General features: G+C 45.9%; 1 protein-coding gene across 1 annotated transcript in view; it reads left to right on the plus strand.

Annotated features, from left to right (window-relative positions):
• Positions 1–17,144, plus strand: part of PTPN9 (protein tyrosine phosphatase non-receptor type 9) — a 62,357-nt gene that overhangs the window by 32,347 nt on the left and 12,866 nt on the right. Inside the window, 4 exon segments of the mRNA XM_074296940.1 lie at positions 6,105–6,215; positions 7,242–7,570; positions 8,244–8,337; positions 12,329–12,395. Coding sequence (XP_074153041.1) covers positions 6,105–6,215; positions 7,242–7,570; positions 8,244–8,337; positions 12,329–12,395 — 601 coding nt within the window.

Below are 17,144 nucleotides of genomic sequence, written 5' to 3' on the forward strand. Positions count from 1 at the left end.
TCACAGGCAAGTTGAGTATTTGAGCTAGATTTATTTGAAATACATGACTTTGAGACCATAAGTTTTGAAATATGGCTTTTTCCACCTTCAACTTTGTTAATCTTGTTAATATTGGAGTTCCTCTGTGGTTGGGAAAGAAAAAAAAAGTTAATGCACAAGTTACTCATGCTCTCAGATTGAGATTTCTGTTTGATTTAAACTATTGTGATTTTTAACACAAAGATATGCAGTTCCAGGGGCAGCTAGGGGGCGCAGTGGATAGGGCACCAGCCTTGAATTCAGGAGGACCAGAGTTCAAATCTGGTCTCAGACACTTAACACTTCCTGGCTGTGTGACCCTGGGCAAGTCACTTAACCCCAATTGTCTCAGAAAAAAAAAATAGAATACTAAAAAATAAAAAGAATTAAAAAAAAAAAAAAAGATATGCAGTTCCCAACTTTAGGAAAGGACCTAAATCTCTGCATTTCTAAGTGAACAAAGGTAGATTTTTGAAGTTTTAATAGTGAATTTCTCAGATTTCTAGTTTTGTCACTGCATAGAAGCAAGATTTAAGCATTATTTAGATTGGCCCAAAGGACTATGACTTCTTTACAAGAATAGCTTTTAAAAGGAATAGTTTTGTAATCCTTTGCTTTAAGAAAACGGGCAAATTGACTTTCCTTTCTTACCCCTTCTACCTAGCAGACTTAGAAGAAATTTGAATTTCTCCTTAGGGAGAAAATAATTTCTGAGGCAAGACTTTTGTTATGGAAGCCACAAAGAAATGCAGAATCTAGAATTGAGAGGGAAGAGATTATCCTGAAGGGCTCTCCTGAGGAGATTCTAAGGATGGAATAATCTTTGGGCTTCTTTCTAATTATAGCAGATGCTGATTAAGAGAGTTTAAGATAATGCAAAGCCAAACGAATTTGATTCTTGAGGAAAGAAAAATAAAACTAAATAGCAGTTAGGAAAATGTATGATAAACTGTCCAAAACTCTTTGGAAAGTACAAAGAGAAACTTGATAGGGTATGATGGAAGGAAAGAAGAAAGAGAAAGACACAAGCATTTATTTAACACCTACTGGGAGCCAGGCACTATGCTAAGCTGTTTTCTTCCTGGGGTGTGTGTGACGTATTCTAATAATGTCTTTTCCATCCATCATATTGTCATTTCCAAATATGGCGCCTCTCCCCCTCTCCATATTGAATCTCTTTTGTTATCAGGAAAGGTTGATCAGAAGCAGTTCACATGTAAACAACATCGTTGAACTACTAGTGTCTGCAAAGTAAAGCCCTGCTCTCCCTTTCTGCCAGGAGGAGGGTGATATTTCTTTCTTTCTTCTCCAGGATGAAGACAAAGGGTTCTTCTTAGTATTACATACATTTATGTTATTGTAAGCATTGTACATTTGGTTCTTCTGGTCCTACTCACTTCATACTGATCAATTTCCATGGGTCTTCCCGTGTTTCTCTGAATTTTTCACATTTGGCACTTTTTACTGCCCAGCAATATTCAGGTATACTCATTGCCCCACCTTTTCAGTCGTTCTCGAGTGGATGGTTTCCTGTTTGAATGAATTCTAGTTCTTTACTACCACAAAAAGGGTTCCTATAAATATTTTAGCCTATTTGGGGACATTCTCTGAACTTTCAGGGTATGGTCCCAATAATGGGATTGCTGGCTCAAAGAATATAAACAATTGAGTAATTTTTAAAAATCTAATTTCAAATAGTTTCCACAACAATTAAACCAAGTTTTAGCTCTACCAGTATTGAATTCATGTGCCACTTTCTCCCTAGCCCACTCCAACATTGACATTCTGTTACTTTAAAAAACTGGCAAAAATGATAAAATAACTGATAAATACTCAATTTTCAAAAAAATTTGCATTCTTGTTAGTGCCATAAAGTTTTTAATTCTCCTTTTGAAACAGTTTATCTCCTTTGACTACTTATCTTTTGGGGATGACTCTTGGTCTTTCGTTTTTATTTTAAGATCAGATGCATTTGATGCAAAAGTGATTGGTTTGTTTTTTTTCCTCTTCTCCCCACCAACAGTTTCTATTTTAGCTCTTTTGAATTTTTTTTTAACACAGGATTTTTTTATCTTATGTATTCAAAATTATCTCATCTTTTTTTTATTTTTTTCTGCCCCTTGTTGGATTAAGGTTGTAAAGAGTACTTCCTTCTGTTCTCTAATGTCTTTATAATATGACCTTTATATTTAGGTCACATACTCCTAATAGGGAACTTTCCCCCAAGAAGTTTATATTCTTAGCTTTATTGAATATAGGGCTACCATATTTGAATTATTTCTGGGATTTGTTTGTTTAATCTATTTAATGTTTTCTTTGTCATTTGAAATTTGGCAATTTTCACCACTCCTTCATTCTTTTCTCACTTCCCCTAAGATTCTTATGTTTCTTCAAATGAATTTTGTGACTTTGTCTATTTCTGCAAAACATCTCCTTGTTAGTCTGATATCAAATCAAGAGCAGCAGATAGCTCTCCCCATTTATTTATGGCTTCTTGTGTGTTTATGTAAAAAGTGTTTAGTGGTTACATTCATGGGCTTGATCATGTTTTGGTGTTTAACTTTATTTTGTTAGATATATATTTTTTAAAAATATTCATTTTAAACTTGCACACAAAAAGAGGAAAAATATTTCCATCTACACAGAAGAATATAGAAGAGGATTCAATATAAAACCATACATTTTCATTTCAGACTGTTTACTTTAAAAATTATGGAATAAATACTACATGTTATTTTCAAAGCTCCCCTGCTTTTCTGTGCTTCCTTTTAATTTTTCTTTTGTTCTTTACCATACACTTTTTATTTTTTTCTCCCTCCCACCATACTCGGCTCTACAGAAGGTTATTATTAAATGCTTAATACATATGCATATATGTCTATATCAGTATGCATATGAGTATAAACACAAACATGTATATATGAGATGCTCTCTACTTCCAGAGAAATAAATATGTATAGTGTCATCTTCCTTCAAAGGTCCATGTTTTTCCAAACCAACCAGCGTATTTCTTACATCTCAGTAGTATTCCTTAACCACCACTACTTGTTGGCCATTCCCCAGCTGAAGGAATCTATCATCGTAGCCAGTCTGATAGGCGTAAGATGATATCCCAAAGCTGTTTTAATGTATGTTTCTGTAATCAACAATGGTTTAGGCCACCTTTTTTTTTTAACATAAGAATATATAGTTTTGATTTCTTTATTGAAAAACTGTTCATATTCTTTAACCATGTGACCCATTTTAATAATGGGAGCCAAAATTTTCAGCCAGAGTTTGTGATGGGTCTTTTTTTTTTTTTTTTTTTTTTTTTGAGGCTGGGATTAAGTGACTTGCCCAGGGTCACACAGCTGGAAGTGTTAAGTGTCTGAGACCAGATTTGAACTCGGGTCCTCCTGAATTCAGGCTGGTGCTCTATCCACTGCGCCCCCTAGTTGCCCCCGAGTTTATGTTATGGGGAAAAAAACCTCATTAAGAATACTGAAGGATTCATGTGAAAGGATTAAAGCATCACAGAACTGTTTGGAGCCAAATATTTGTTTTATTCAAAACAATAACAACTAAAAGCCTGTAGTGGCTGGGATGGACCAGTTGGATCACCAGGCCTCCTTAGCGCTGCACCATGGCCTCCAGCTCCACAAATTGCCTCTCCTAGGTCCCTGCCCAACCACCTATTTTCCTGCTCTCTAAAAGAATTCCCGGTCTCTCCATCTCGCCGTGTCCTCCCAGGCCGTGGCGCTTGTTCTGGCTTTGCTTCTCTCCATCCAGGTTCTTGACCTTTCGTAGATCATTTAAACAATGTACTGGCCTCTGTCCTTGAATTCCTCAGCCTGTTATTCTCTGGTTGTTCCCTGATGTTGCTGTCCCTGTTGGTTCCCAACTACTTAGGAGGCTTTTACAATAGAATAGGTCAGAATTCACCAAAATGATGGTGATGATTGCAGAGAAGGGGCCGCGCAGGTCCTCTGTTCAGGTCCTAGGGATTATAGCCGCCTGGGCTGCTGAAGGTGAGGAGAGGTTGGGAACTCGCTGGGCCATGGGAGGCCACGTGCTATGGGAGTATTGTAGGATGGGGAAAGAGAAGGTGTAGTTTTGTGGGACACAGGGCCTGGATTGATGCTGCCCGGAGAGTGGGAGGTGATTTTCTACCCTCTGACTGATGGATCGTCCACCCTCGGAGTCCTGCCCCCTGCGGACTTCGGAGATCACGGACTAGAAGATACAGCAGGACCCACCCTGGTTTGGTAAAAAACCCTTTCTGGCGGGCTCTAATTAACACCACCAAATACAGCATATAGATCATGGGGGAGGGTGTGGAGAGGAGAGGGAACAAACAACAAATGGGACAGAAAGCGTGGAAGAAAATGCCATGTGAAATCTAAAGAGAGAAGACTCTTTTTGATTTGGAAGTTAAGATAGAAAGTGGTATTTGAGCTGAATTTGAAAGATGGGAAGAGATTCAAGAGGTAAAGTAGGAGGGGAGGAACACGAACCAAGAGCCAGAAGTGTTCTCTTTACCCTACTCAGTGACCATGTTGCAGTCTGTTTTCTCAGATCTGTCCTTTAGCCCCTGTTTCATAGTCTAGCCAGGTTGGCCCACTCCCTTCCCTCGTTCCATCCTGTGTTTTTACACACCCCTTCTTTCTTTCTGATGGAAAGTATTGCCATCTCCTCCATGACCTTCCTCAGCATTTCCTGCTAGCTGATGGGGCAAAGCTCTCCTCCAGCTGCTGTCATCCTCCTTTTGGACCTCTCCTTTCTACTTTCTGGCGTATATACCGTATATTTAATAGCACCTTCCACCATCCATCCTCCACCCTCCAGTTAGACTCCCCTTGGTCAGGGAACATGTATGTATTTTTGTGTCCCAAAAACATGGAATGTATTTGTTGAATTGAAGTGGAGGCTTATTGTTATCTTTATTATTAGACATATTAAAAGCCCTAACATTATGCAAGGTCAATTATTTCCGCCCCCCCCCCCCATTTTTAAGGGGAAAAAATATTTTGAAATCCAATATCCAGTGTCAGTCACACTGGCTCTAAATTCAATTTTAATCCTACTATATAATAGGAATAAAAAAATGGATGACCAGAGAAATCTTCTAAGAAAGTTGTTCATTTTATAAGCAAACTGCTGATGAAAAATATCAGAACAAGTTTTGATCAATAAACTACTTAGAAACATTCTTTTTTTCTATAACGAGAAATTGGGACATGATGCACTAAGAATATACAATTATTTCTCTAAAGTAAGCCTATTTATGATTCTAATTCCCTTCCAGGTAGTTTTTCTCTACTACTGCTGGAACCCCAGCTGTAAACTTCTTCCATCCCCTTGTTGTAGGAGCCCCCAAAGCTCTGTCTTGCATCCTCTCCTTCTCCCGCTGTGTTCCTTCACTTGGTGGCCCCGTCAGCAGCCTGCCTTGGCTATTATCTCTGTGTGGGCGACTTCTGTTTGCATCTCACACTTAATAATGTCCAGATCACAGCTCCTCCTCGTGCCCCCCCGAACCTGCCTTCCTTCTGATCATCCTTATTTTGGTGGAGAGCATCCCCATCCTTCAGTTACCTGAGCCTGAGGCTTCAGTGTGTTCCTCAGCTCGTCTCTCTCCAAACCTCCCTTATCCAGGCTGGGCCAAACCCTTTCTCTCCTTCCTCTGCAGCCTCCCTCCCGTCTGACCCTTCCTTGCGCCTTAAATGGCCAAAGCGTGGATCTCTCTGGCTCCTTCATCTGTGGCACCTCAGCCTTTTGGGGTCCCCCAGCCGGTAACGTGCCTTCTCCTGCAAGGTCACATGTGCTTTGAATGTACCAGCGTGTTTTGTGTGAACCTCTGTGTCTGCTCTCTCCTTTGAGAACGGGGCCTATTTTACTTAATCGTTACATTCCCCAGTGCTAGTCCAGTGTCCATCACCCAGTAGATGCTTAATAAATGCTTGCTTGTTTCCTGGATTGCTAGTGGTAAGAACCCCGAAGGGGGCTAGAAACCAGAGTCCTGGGCTGAGATTGCTGAAAGCGCCGTCTTATTCTTTCTGTTCATTGGAGTGTGATTTGCATTTCCACATGCATGTGTGTGCCATCCGCAGGGAGCCTTCCCGGCTCGGCTGAAGAAGGTGTTGATTGTAGGGGCGCCCATGTGGTTCCGAGTACCCTATTCCATCATCAGTATCCTACTGAAGGACAAAGTCCGCGAGAGGGTAAGGAGGGCTGAGTGTGCCTGTGTGGGAGGGGGAGCCCCTTCAGCTGGAGAAGGAAGTGGGAGGATGGGGGGGGGGCGGGGGGAGATGGTCACTTGCCCCAACTTTTTTTGCTTACTGCTGTGCCCTCCTTCAGTGTTGAGCCAAATCTAACAAAAATGATGTAATTGAAGAGAAATGATCATAGAAACAGGAAACTCCACTTTCTGTCTCTGGTAGCCATTTAATCCTTTCTCTCCAGGTCCAACAATCCTACTTTTAAACTTCAAAGCGGGGTTGTTGCCTTACAGATGATCACGTGTGCCAGGATTAGTGAGCACAAATTTCCCTCAGAATGCTTTGAAACCCAGTGACTCGGAGCGGGATTCAGAAGGCTTTTGTGACCCGGCCTCCTTCCCTTTTGACACGTGGTACATTAGACATGGACAAGCAGGAGCAGCATTCCTGCCCGTTTTATAGCCCATTGTACCGAGATATGGGGAGAAAAAGAGTCAAGACCGAGTTGGGTAGGATAATGATGACCAGGCTCAGAAATGAGCCCAAACCTTCTGCTCCTCATCTTGTTTTAAAGGAGATTGAGGATCAAAAATGACCCAGTGTTTCCTAACTGCACGTAACTTAGCAGCCAACTTAGCTCTAAATGAAGATGACGGTTGGTACCTGTAATACTCGCCTGTAGGACACTGATTGATGAAATAAGGCGATTTCGAGCCAAATGTTTCTTAACCTTAAAAAATAAATATACAAATGCAAATTGTTTGAACCTGAGAGAGAGGTGCTCTTAGGGGCAGCTGGGGCACACTGGGGAGCGGAGGCACCCTTCTCAAGACTTTGCTAAAGAGAAATGCTGCCCTCCCGTCTCACGCCTGGAAACGTCACGGGACAGATGAGACCCACCCCATTTCCTTTCCTGGTGTTCCCTGTGTTTCAGTTAAATCCTGTTTGTTTCCCAGCTCCCTTGTAAGCAGAATTCTTCCTTTATTCGTTGTCTGTCCATCTCACTGCCTCCTGCTTCTGCCCGTCCAGATTCAGATAATGAGGACGAGTGAGCTGACCCAGCATCTGCCCCGGGAGTGCCTTCCCGAAAGCCTGGGAGGCTACATCAAGTTGGACCTCTCCAGCTGGAACTTCCAGTTCCTCCCCCAAGTGAATGGCCACCTGGACCCTCTCGATGAAATCATCTTACTGGCTCTCACCCCCTCTGGGGATGGCGACTCGGTGCACGTCCCGGGCCCCCAGGCCATGACCATCGTGGAGCTGCTGGAGCACTTCAAGCACAGGCAGAAGCGGGGCATTTACGAAGAGTATGAGGACATTCGCCGAGAGAACCCCGTGGGCACCTTCCACTGCTCCATGTGAGTGGAGACGACAAGCTGCTCCCCTGGGCACGGCACAGGGCGGGGATGGGGGGGGCAGGGCCTGAGGCGGACCTCCTGGTTCTTCCGTGGCCTGGGGTGTCTCCTTGGCTTTGAAGCCAGGCCCCTGCCGGTAGGGAAGGATGCTAGCTAAACGGGGACCGCCCTACTCGGGGGACTGAGATCGTCCCGTCCCCCTCTCTTCCTTGTGGGGAAAACGACAGGAGGAGGTCCGCTTGGGATTGGCTCAGTCCCAACAGACAGCTTCTCTGTCTTCGTTATTAGTGAAGCGTCGCATGGCCCTCACACAGCCTTCAGTCTCTGTCCCACATGAAGGGGTCCGTGGATTTGCTTACAAAGCGGAACCTTTCAGTCGTTGGGGCTTGTGGGATAGACAGCAGGCTCTCCTCTTGCCTGGGGCTTGTGCACAGTGCCAGAGGTACCTGGTGCCATCTTTATTTGGTCCTTTCAACTGGTTTTCTGGTTTTTGCCTTTAATTATCTCACTCCATATGTGTTCAGTTTTGTAAGCTCCCCAAAATTCCCTCCGGAAATAAATTCTAGATGATCAGAAACCTGAATTCTCTTCAAGGTTTCTTGGTCCGAAGCGTTTATTGACGGCTGGCTTGTAAAGGTGTCTGACGTTGGTTCTGTTGGTCTGCCCTTGCCCCCAGGTCACCGGGTAACTTGGAGAAAAACCGATATGGCGACGTGCCGTGCCTGGACCAAACCCGCGTGAAGCTGACCAAAGGGAGCGGTATCACCCAGGTAAGTGATACACGTAAAGGCTTCCCTTCCACGAGGAGTGGGGAAAGACGCCAAAGGGAAGCTCAGAGAAAGCCTGATTCAGAAAGCTGGGTTCCAGACTGGGATGCCCCTGAAATATTTGGCCGTTACCGGGTCTTTCCTTATCTGGAGATCACCGTCTTATAATCCAGAAAGGGCACAGGGCGCTCAGGAGGACTGCCTCCGGTGGGAGGCCCTGCCGAGCCCCTTTCAGGGCTGCCCGTCCACCTCTGGGGTTGACGGCTCTCACCTGGGCGCCCAGAAGCCGGGGCTCGCCCAGCAGCCACAGCCTGGCCGGAGACCGGCTACACCAGGCGGAAGGAAGCTGATGGGCTCCCCCAGCTTGCGAAGGCCTCCCTTGGTGGAGCGGGCCACGGGAACAGTTTGTTCCAGGGTCCGGAAGTGGGCTCCGTGCTGTGCTCGGCCGGACGTTGGAGACGCCAAGGTCACCCACCGCGTCCTGGTTCATCACTGGTCTCCCCGACTGTGGCCCTCCGCTGGATGCTCTTGGCTTTGTGCAGCTCTGCCTCATTGAGATCCAGTTCATTCAAAAGTTGAGACATCTCCCTGTGATGGTGTTGGTTCTCCTCGAGATGAAGGACAAGCAATGAGTGGATTGAATCCTAAATCTCTGACATCCCTTTCAACTTCCCCTTTCAAGGGAAGGGGACACAAAGGACAGAGTTCCCGGTCTGGAGTCAGGAAGTCCTGTGGTCCAGTCTGCCCTCAGACACTTAATAGCTGTTGCAGTTAATCTCTGCCTCAGTTTTCTCATCTGTAAACAGGGATCGTAGCAGCACCTACCCCTTAGTACTGTTGTGGGGATCTAATTGGAAGGTGTTTGTAAAACATTTGCATAGTCCCTGGAGCACAGTAGGTGCTGTATAGATGTTTTAAATAATTGACAGTTTGTGGTTCTCTGAATTCCCCTTTTACTCTGCTGGAGTGTGATTTTGCTCTGCTTTTGAGTGATTGGGTCAGCCTGCAGTTCGTCTCCTTTGGGCCAGGGCCGTTCTCAGTCAGGAATACAAAGACAAATAAAATTCCTGTCCTCAAGTGGCTCACATTCTGCTGAGGGGAAACAAATCCAGAGTGTCTGCAAAGGAAAGATAGCCCAGTCCTGGTTAGTGCTCCTGTGAAGGGCTCACGCTTTCTGTCAGGGCTGGGACCAGTAACCGTGTTTTACATAATTATAGCTTCAGGTAGAGGAGTGTGAACCCCATTTCCGGGGATTCACTGTTCCACTAACCTGGATATGGAGGTGGCTGGTCATGAGGGGAGAAGCTCAGCGAGCACCGGCAGTAGCCAGTTAGAAAAAGTCTCATCACGTGAATGACAGCTAGCATTTTTATAGCATTGTAAGGTGTGTTTGTGGCAGCTAGGAGGAATAGTGCATAGAACAGTCAGGAGGATCAGAGTTCAAATCCAGCCTCAGACATTTAGCTGTGTTACCCTAGGCAAGTACTTAACCCCTATTAATTCTTCATCTGTAAAATGGAGACATATGGAGAGGAAATGGCCAATCATTCCAGTATCTTTGCCAAGAAAACTCTTGGACAAAGTCTATGAGGTCACACAGAATTGGCCATGAATGACAGGCCCAACAATTGGGAGCGTGATACTCAACACTGGGCCTGGGAGACAAGTGCTCTTGTTGTCCCCATTTTACAAATGAGAATACTGAGGCTGATAAGAAGGTCAGGGAATGAACCTATGATTACACAGCAAGTCGGTGTCTGAGGCAGAATTAGAAATTGGGTTTTTTTTGTTTCCAAGTCCTGTACTCTTGACCCCTTTTACACTTATTTTCTTTGAAGGGAGCCAGAGATTCCCACAAAAGAAGGATAGCACCCCGCAGGCTTATGGGGGCAGATAGTAGGAGCAATGATGTGAGAGCATAGGTTGGAGTCCAGTGTCCATGCCCATCAATGTTAGTCTGGTCCCCAACCCAGCTCCGTCCACTTGACTTGCAAATGATGCCCTCATTCACTGGAGGGACTGGATGAGAACATGGCTCACCTAGCCCAAGTTCATCACCTTGGAAGGTAATATGCGGTTGAAATCGCCTTCATCTCCGAAGGATGGCATCATGCTGATCCCAAGTCTGTGATTCGGAGCCAGCGCCTCTGGTCTTCGGTGACTCGGAGCCGGCCGAGCGTGTGACGCTCTCCCGAGCTCACCACTTGCCTGCTGCCCACTCATGTCAGGGGTGAGCCATGAAACCATCTCTGCTTTCTTTGGATTAATAAGAATTAATAATTTATTTATTTAATTTATAAATTAATAATTTGGATTAATAATAAAGCTCTTTTCTTCTAGCTACTAACCTGAAGACTGTTGCCTAAATTTGGTTCCTCTGATCACTGGGAATGCAAGTAGAGGGTGTGGTCTAACTATGTCCCCCAAATCATTTGCAAATTATCCTCTCATCCCTAAGTTTTGTTTCTTTAATCTTAGTCAAAATTTCTGTCAAATCTGACCAGTCTCGGGTGGAGTGTCTGGCTCTCTTCTGTGTCCCAAAACACATCCATTCTAAAATCTTCTGCAGTTAATATTTCTGATTTCTAGGGATTCTCAGCTATTAAAGAACAAAGGGCTCCAAATTCCACACTTGGCTTTCTTAGAGGTGTAATATAAGAGTCAGTGTTGGTAAATGGAGTCTCATTTGACAACATGAAAACCTCTGGCTTGTGTGTATATATATATATCTTGTATCCAAGGTGAAGCTGACAGCTGTGTGCTCCATGGCTTCTCTCTTTCCTGACTTGCACTCTTGCCTTGAGGAGACATACTTTAAGAATGCCAGGCTGGTGCTAGTGTAGTGGACCTCTGCCCTCCATGAGAGGAGAATGGGTGCATGGCAGAGTAACTGAGGCAGAGGTGATGCATCTATGTGCCCCCCTTTGTATGGTTCTGACTATAAGGTGGTATGTCCAGGTGGTGGTCAGGGGCCAGGCAGAATTTGGACAGTTCTTGACTACCGTGGCTCTAGGGGAGGGTATGGTCCAAAGGCAGTGATGAGTAGGGATGAGTAGGAACTGTTCAGTTAGACTAACAGCCTCTTTTGATGAGGTGAGGATCATTAGCTTGAGAAGGATACCGACGACTGTAGCTGGTCATTGTGCTCTCCCCAAAGGGTGGTAGGGCGGGGAGGGGGTATAGCCTGAATTCCACAGTGAATAGCAGAAGTCAGGCTTTTTTCCGGGCATGAAGTAGTAATACTGTGTAATAATGGCAACTTTCTCCATCCTTTTCCTCTTTCTGCCTTACGTGACTGGTGGGTACAAAAGTTCCTAAACATTTTAGCTTAGGGACCCTCCCCTATTGGAGCAAAAGGACATAATTATGATATTGTTGGGGTGACTGGGCTCGGTTGGGGCAGGAGAACCTCAGGTAACTTCCCTAGATTTGTGCACGGGTGTTAGGCAGCTTAGGATTTTGCACGGTGATGGGCAGAGGTGAGTTTTAGGTCCTTCATTTTTGGTGGCCAAGTACACTTGCCTGCTCCAGTTTCTTCCTTCTGCTTCTCTCCTGGTTGTGATGTTTTGCATCTTTGGTGGGAGAGATGTCTTTTGGTGACATAGTGTGCATGGACCCATTTGTATTTATGAACATTTAGATGGAGAGTTGTGCTGACCGCCCACTTAAATTATCAGTCTACTTTTTCCCTCATTCACTCAATGGAGCCTAAATCCCTGAAAATGGAGAAGTGCAGCCAGGAAGCCGTTAGGATTGGGCATCTTTAATGGGCCCTTTCTGCTCTTCTGAGTGGAGAAGATTCAGCTAAGTGTCAAGGTCACATGGAGGAGATGACCTCATTCCACGTGAGCTCAGTCTGGATTCCAGGAGGTCCGACTCTGACCTCCTGCCATTTCATGAATCGGGCCGGCACTGTTTATTCACTGTCGTCTCCTGCCCCACCCTCGTACTTTTCCGTGCAAGATGAGTGAGTTTTCTTTCTTTTTTCTTCCAGACAGACTACATCAACGCCAGCTTCATGGATGGCTATAAGCAGAAGAACGCTTATATTGGCACACAAGGTAAGCTGGGATCCGGACTGTGTCTGGCTCTTGGCCACCGTGGGGAGGTTTCTGGGATTTCTTGGACAGCCACTGCTTTATGCTCTCCGAAACTAGACTCCAGGGAAGGAGGCAGCAGTGCATGAGACACAGCGGGAGATCAAAGTTAGCTTCTTAGAGGAGTTGGGAAGGCAGAAGAGATGGGAAGGGGCGATTTCTGTGCCTTCTCAAACTAGGAAGTTGGTGCTTGGGAGTGTGGGCTTAGTCTAGGAGGAAAGCTCTGATCCTTGGGCTCGCATCGCCAGTTGGAAGAAGCTTCAGGGAGGACTCGGTACCCTCGGTCTTGGAGGCAGGGAGGTCAGAGAGGAGGCCCGGAACCTGATCCGATTTCTTGCCCAGCTGTTGGGTAGCTTTCCTTCTGGCTTGGCTCCCATGTGTAGCCAGAAAGGAGCACAGTGGTTCTGCAGAACTTGGCACCCTCTCAGTCTCTGTCCAGGAAGAGTCTGACGGCAGCAGTTGATTATCACTTGTGATTTGATGTGAGATTCCATTTCCCTCTAGAGCAAGGGCTCTTCACTTGAGGATGAAAACTTGTTTTTAAAATACTCTTGATAGTCATATTTGTCATATTATTAAGCTCCTGTTATATGTCTGACATTATGCTAGACAATTCCTACCCTCAAGAAATTTAAGGGTCTAATGTCAGGAGGAAGATAACTGACAAAATCTAATTGGTCTTCTTTGTAATCCTGTATGTTTTAACTGATGCATTGAAAAACATTTTAAGAGAAATCCTCATCATAGGCAGAAATTAGTGATCACATTCTGCTGTGATTCTCTTAATTGCTAAAAAGCAAATTAAGTCGGTATTCACCTATAGTTTTTTGTGAACAATTTTAGCATTCGATGACTGATGAATGACAGCCACAAAGTACTTGGTAAATGTGCCATTATCAGCTGTTCACCCTAGATAGGGATCGGTGGGCTGCTGGTACACTGAACCTGGCCCGGACCCTCAGAAGAAGCTCTGTGTAAAAAGCCTGACTTCTAATGTCCATTTCTAGTACAGACACCTGGTTTTTAGTCCTTCTGATCCAGTGAAATGTGCGTTTCTCTAGTGCAGAAGTGTATGCACATGATGCATAAGTGTGCACGGGAGGTATCCAGGTGTCACATACACATAGAATGTGCATGTGTGTAGCACACACACATGCAGACATTTAGTTTTTCCTCACTGCCTAGCACTTAGTGGGTATTTGTCGATGATGCTGACTTTAGAAGGCTTCCAGGAGAGTCATCGAGGCCCCAAAGCCTGCCCACTGCTCACTGGTATCGATGGGACCTGTTGTAAGTAGCCCAATCTGTCTCTGTGGAAATGGCCCTTTCAAGATGGCACTTCTCAGTAGGAGATGAGAGTCGTTGAGCTCTCTGGAACTGGAAAGGTGGTTTACCGTGGAAGAGCAGGACGTACTTCCACGCTGCTCCGGCCCTCAGACGGCTGAAGAGCCCTGCTTGGCTTGGTGGCGGAGGGCTGCCTCGGAGACAGGACTGGCATGCCAGGGCTGCCCTCCGAGTCCAGGCTCCCGTGACCTTGAGCTCTCATTTCTAAGTCCCAGAAAAGAGGGAGTTTCTGCCCTCAAAGTGGCCCGTGAAATGAGTGTTGTACCCGACACAGCAGGAACTTGATAAATGCTTAAATTGAGCTGAAATTCTGAACCACGAGTGTGGCACACTGGGCTTGGAGTCAGGCGGGCGCGGATTTGGGTCCTGCTCCTGACCCTGCAGCTTGTGATCCTGAACAAGTCACTTGGTGTTCTCTTGACCTCCGCTTCCTTACTTGTCAGTGAGGGGTTACACTCAATGGCCTCGTCCCAAATCTGAGTTTGAGCGGCCCGTCTGGTTGTTGCCTGCTGTGTAGTGGAGGTCAGCAGAGACGAGTGAAGGAAGCGCTGTGTGGGTCTGAGGACCTGTGGATTTGTGAGGGACCCAGCAACAAGGTCAGGGTTTTACTCCGTCGGTGCTTAGTCACTCAGGCAGAGAAGCTGAGGAGGTAGGAGTTAATAAGTTGTGAAAAAGTGGGCTGAGACTCAAGTGAAATGTAGATGGAAAAAGCCAGTGACCGGCTTGAGGTTGTGAGGGGAGGACTCGGAGGGAGGATTCTAAGAACCTCGGGGGAGGATGGTGGGGCCGGAGGTTATAATGAGGATGGAGGAGGGCCGGATATCTGTGGTCGGGGAATTCCAGAGTTCAGGATTATAGATGGGACGGTTTTGAGAGATGGGGAAGTCCAAGGTAGAACTATCTCCCTGCGTGGTTTAGGGAGATGAGAGATTGAAGTCCTGGGAGCTGAGTTTGAGGAACCAAAAGCAGGATTTGGGGGGTCATTGCCCATGATAGTCAGAGACTTGAGAAAACTGCTATGCCAGAGTAAGGAGGTGGGTGAAGGTCTGCTCTCTCTGCTCCCCATTTCTCTCCCCCCCCTTCCTCACCAGAAGCCTTGTCTCACTAATTCTGACTTACTGTAATCCTAACACTCGTGTTCCGGGAAGATGGAGGTCTCTCCTCAGCTCTGAATTGGATCGGGAAAGGACCCTCGGAGACCATCCAAGAACAACCACAAAGGCACTTAGGTGGTCTTTGCCTGAAGGCTTCCTGCAAGGGGACTTGCCACCTTCTCCCCGGCCAAACAGCTCTCAAGCCCACCGAGATTCGGACGCCCCCCTGGGCTGCTCCTCTGGAAATAGCCTTTGGGGCCACCCTGTGATGGACTCCGTGGAGTCCGCAATTTTTGAAAGCCCTTTCCCTGATGATCTGCCTCCTGACCACATTGCCCCCATCTTGCACTTTAGAAATCACTTGTTAACCTGAACATGAAACTCTACATGAAACTCAATATGAAACTCACTCTCCTGAGAAACACGATAGTCTTGGAGCTCCCAACTTTCAAATCTTGACACTTTATTACTTCATTTTAACCTCTTGGAACCTCAGCTTCTCCCTCTGTAAAATGGGCTTACTAGCACCTGCCTCCCACAGTTGTGAGAAAGAAGTAGGAAAAGTGTGAGCAGACAGTGTTTTGCACACCATCAAGCCCATAAATAGAAATGAGAAGTGTAATTATCTTAGTAAAGTTGCCATATTTGTCCAGTTTCTCCAAGATCTTTTTGGATCCTAACTTCATTTAGGGTGTGAATTATTCCCCCCAACTTTGTGTCAGCTTGATAAGCAAGTGCATTGATGAAGATGCTGAGATCCTGAGGGGCCGAGGGAGCCTCCTTCTCGGTCAGAGCTGCGGGTCGGGCCCACGCTTTACGGACATCGGTCTGGTGTCGCCCTCTCTCTCACCAGAGGAGCCCAGGAGGCTCCTGAGTGGAGATCAGCATCCCCTCATCCACCGTGTCTACTTGCCTTCTCAAAGAGGGAAATAAGGGCCGGCTTGAGATGGCTCGGGTTTTGTCAAGTTTTTTGTTTTTGTCAGCTTTTTGTTTTTCATACTGCTGCTATTTTGCACCATCTGCCTTCCTCTGGACTCGCCATCACTGGATCCTTCCTTGTCGTGAAGAAACCCAAGGAAAGTCGGCAGCGCAGAGCTGCCTTGGGTCTCTAGGCCACAGAAGGGCGTGTGGGGCCTGCCTCGGTGGAGGAGGCTGGAGAATTAGCTGCATCTCTTCTTCTGGGGACCAGGATCAGGCTCTCGGCCATCTCCTAATGTTTTTGTGTATGGGACGTGAGTCATCGCGCAGACGCTTCCTCTTCGGGTGGTGTTTGTTAACCGCCTCTTTCATCATCTAGAATTTTGTCAGGAGTCGGAGGCAAGTTCACTGGCCTGCAGTTTGCTGCCCATGTTCTCTTTAAAAATAAAATCAGGCCATTGGCCCTTTTCTAATCAGCTGGCTGTTTTCAGTCTCATAATGATTGCTTTGAGCAATCAGTCATTCAGATTTTATCAAGTGGCCACAGGTATCCACACAAAGGACGACGCCTCCCAGCTTTTACCGCAGCGTCCTGGGATGTAGTTCCCCAGGCCATGATACCCAGCATGAATAGAGGGGCGGTGAGAGCGACTGCTACTCTGGAGCAGTCCAGCTCCAGGCTACCATTTCTCTTCTATCTTTTCTAGTCCAAAGATCACTCCTTGGCAGAGAAAAGAACAGCCCAGGAGCCTATGATCCAGTTACTATCCAGCCTGCCCCAAACCTCAGGCCCTTCTTCGGTCCTTTCCTCTCTAGTAGAGCTTCAAAAAGCAATAACGACCATTTCTTCTTAAAATCTTTCTCCTGCTTCAGTTTATTCAGACTTTGGCAGTGACCCAGGTCTCATGAGATGCTACTATTCTTTTTTGTCCTTGGTTTTGTTTTCTGTACTTGTCATTTTAAAATCTAAGCTGCTAAGGTCCCCGTACAGCCCCATCAATCTTTTAAACCAGAGGGGTCAAACATTGGACTGGTACAGCTGGGTCAGAGTAAAATTTAGTTGGGAAATTAAAATAAAAATGCAGTAAGATATAGATAATGTTAATTTGGGGGATTGTCACCAAAGGGTCACCACAAGGATCCTTGGGTCTGACTGGCCCCATTTATGTTTGAGTTCAACGCCATTGCTTTGCCCCTCTGTCGCAGTTCTTATTTGGGGGAGCTTTTTGTCTCTTCTGAGTTGATTTTGCCTGTAGATTTTTAGTCTGTGGGGACTAATCTATCCTTTCTCTACAATTTTAGAATGTAGGGATTCTGTTGAGCCATTCTGGACTCTCCCTCTCCTCCACCACAGATT

Source organism: Sminthopsis crassicaudata, chromosome 2 (assembly GCF_048593235.1).
Source record: "Sminthopsis crassicaudata isolate SCR6 chromosome 2, ASM4859323v1, whole genome shotgun sequence".
Taxonomy (NCBI): Eukaryota; Metazoa; Chordata; class Mammalia; order Dasyuromorphia; family Dasyuridae; genus Sminthopsis; species Sminthopsis crassicaudata.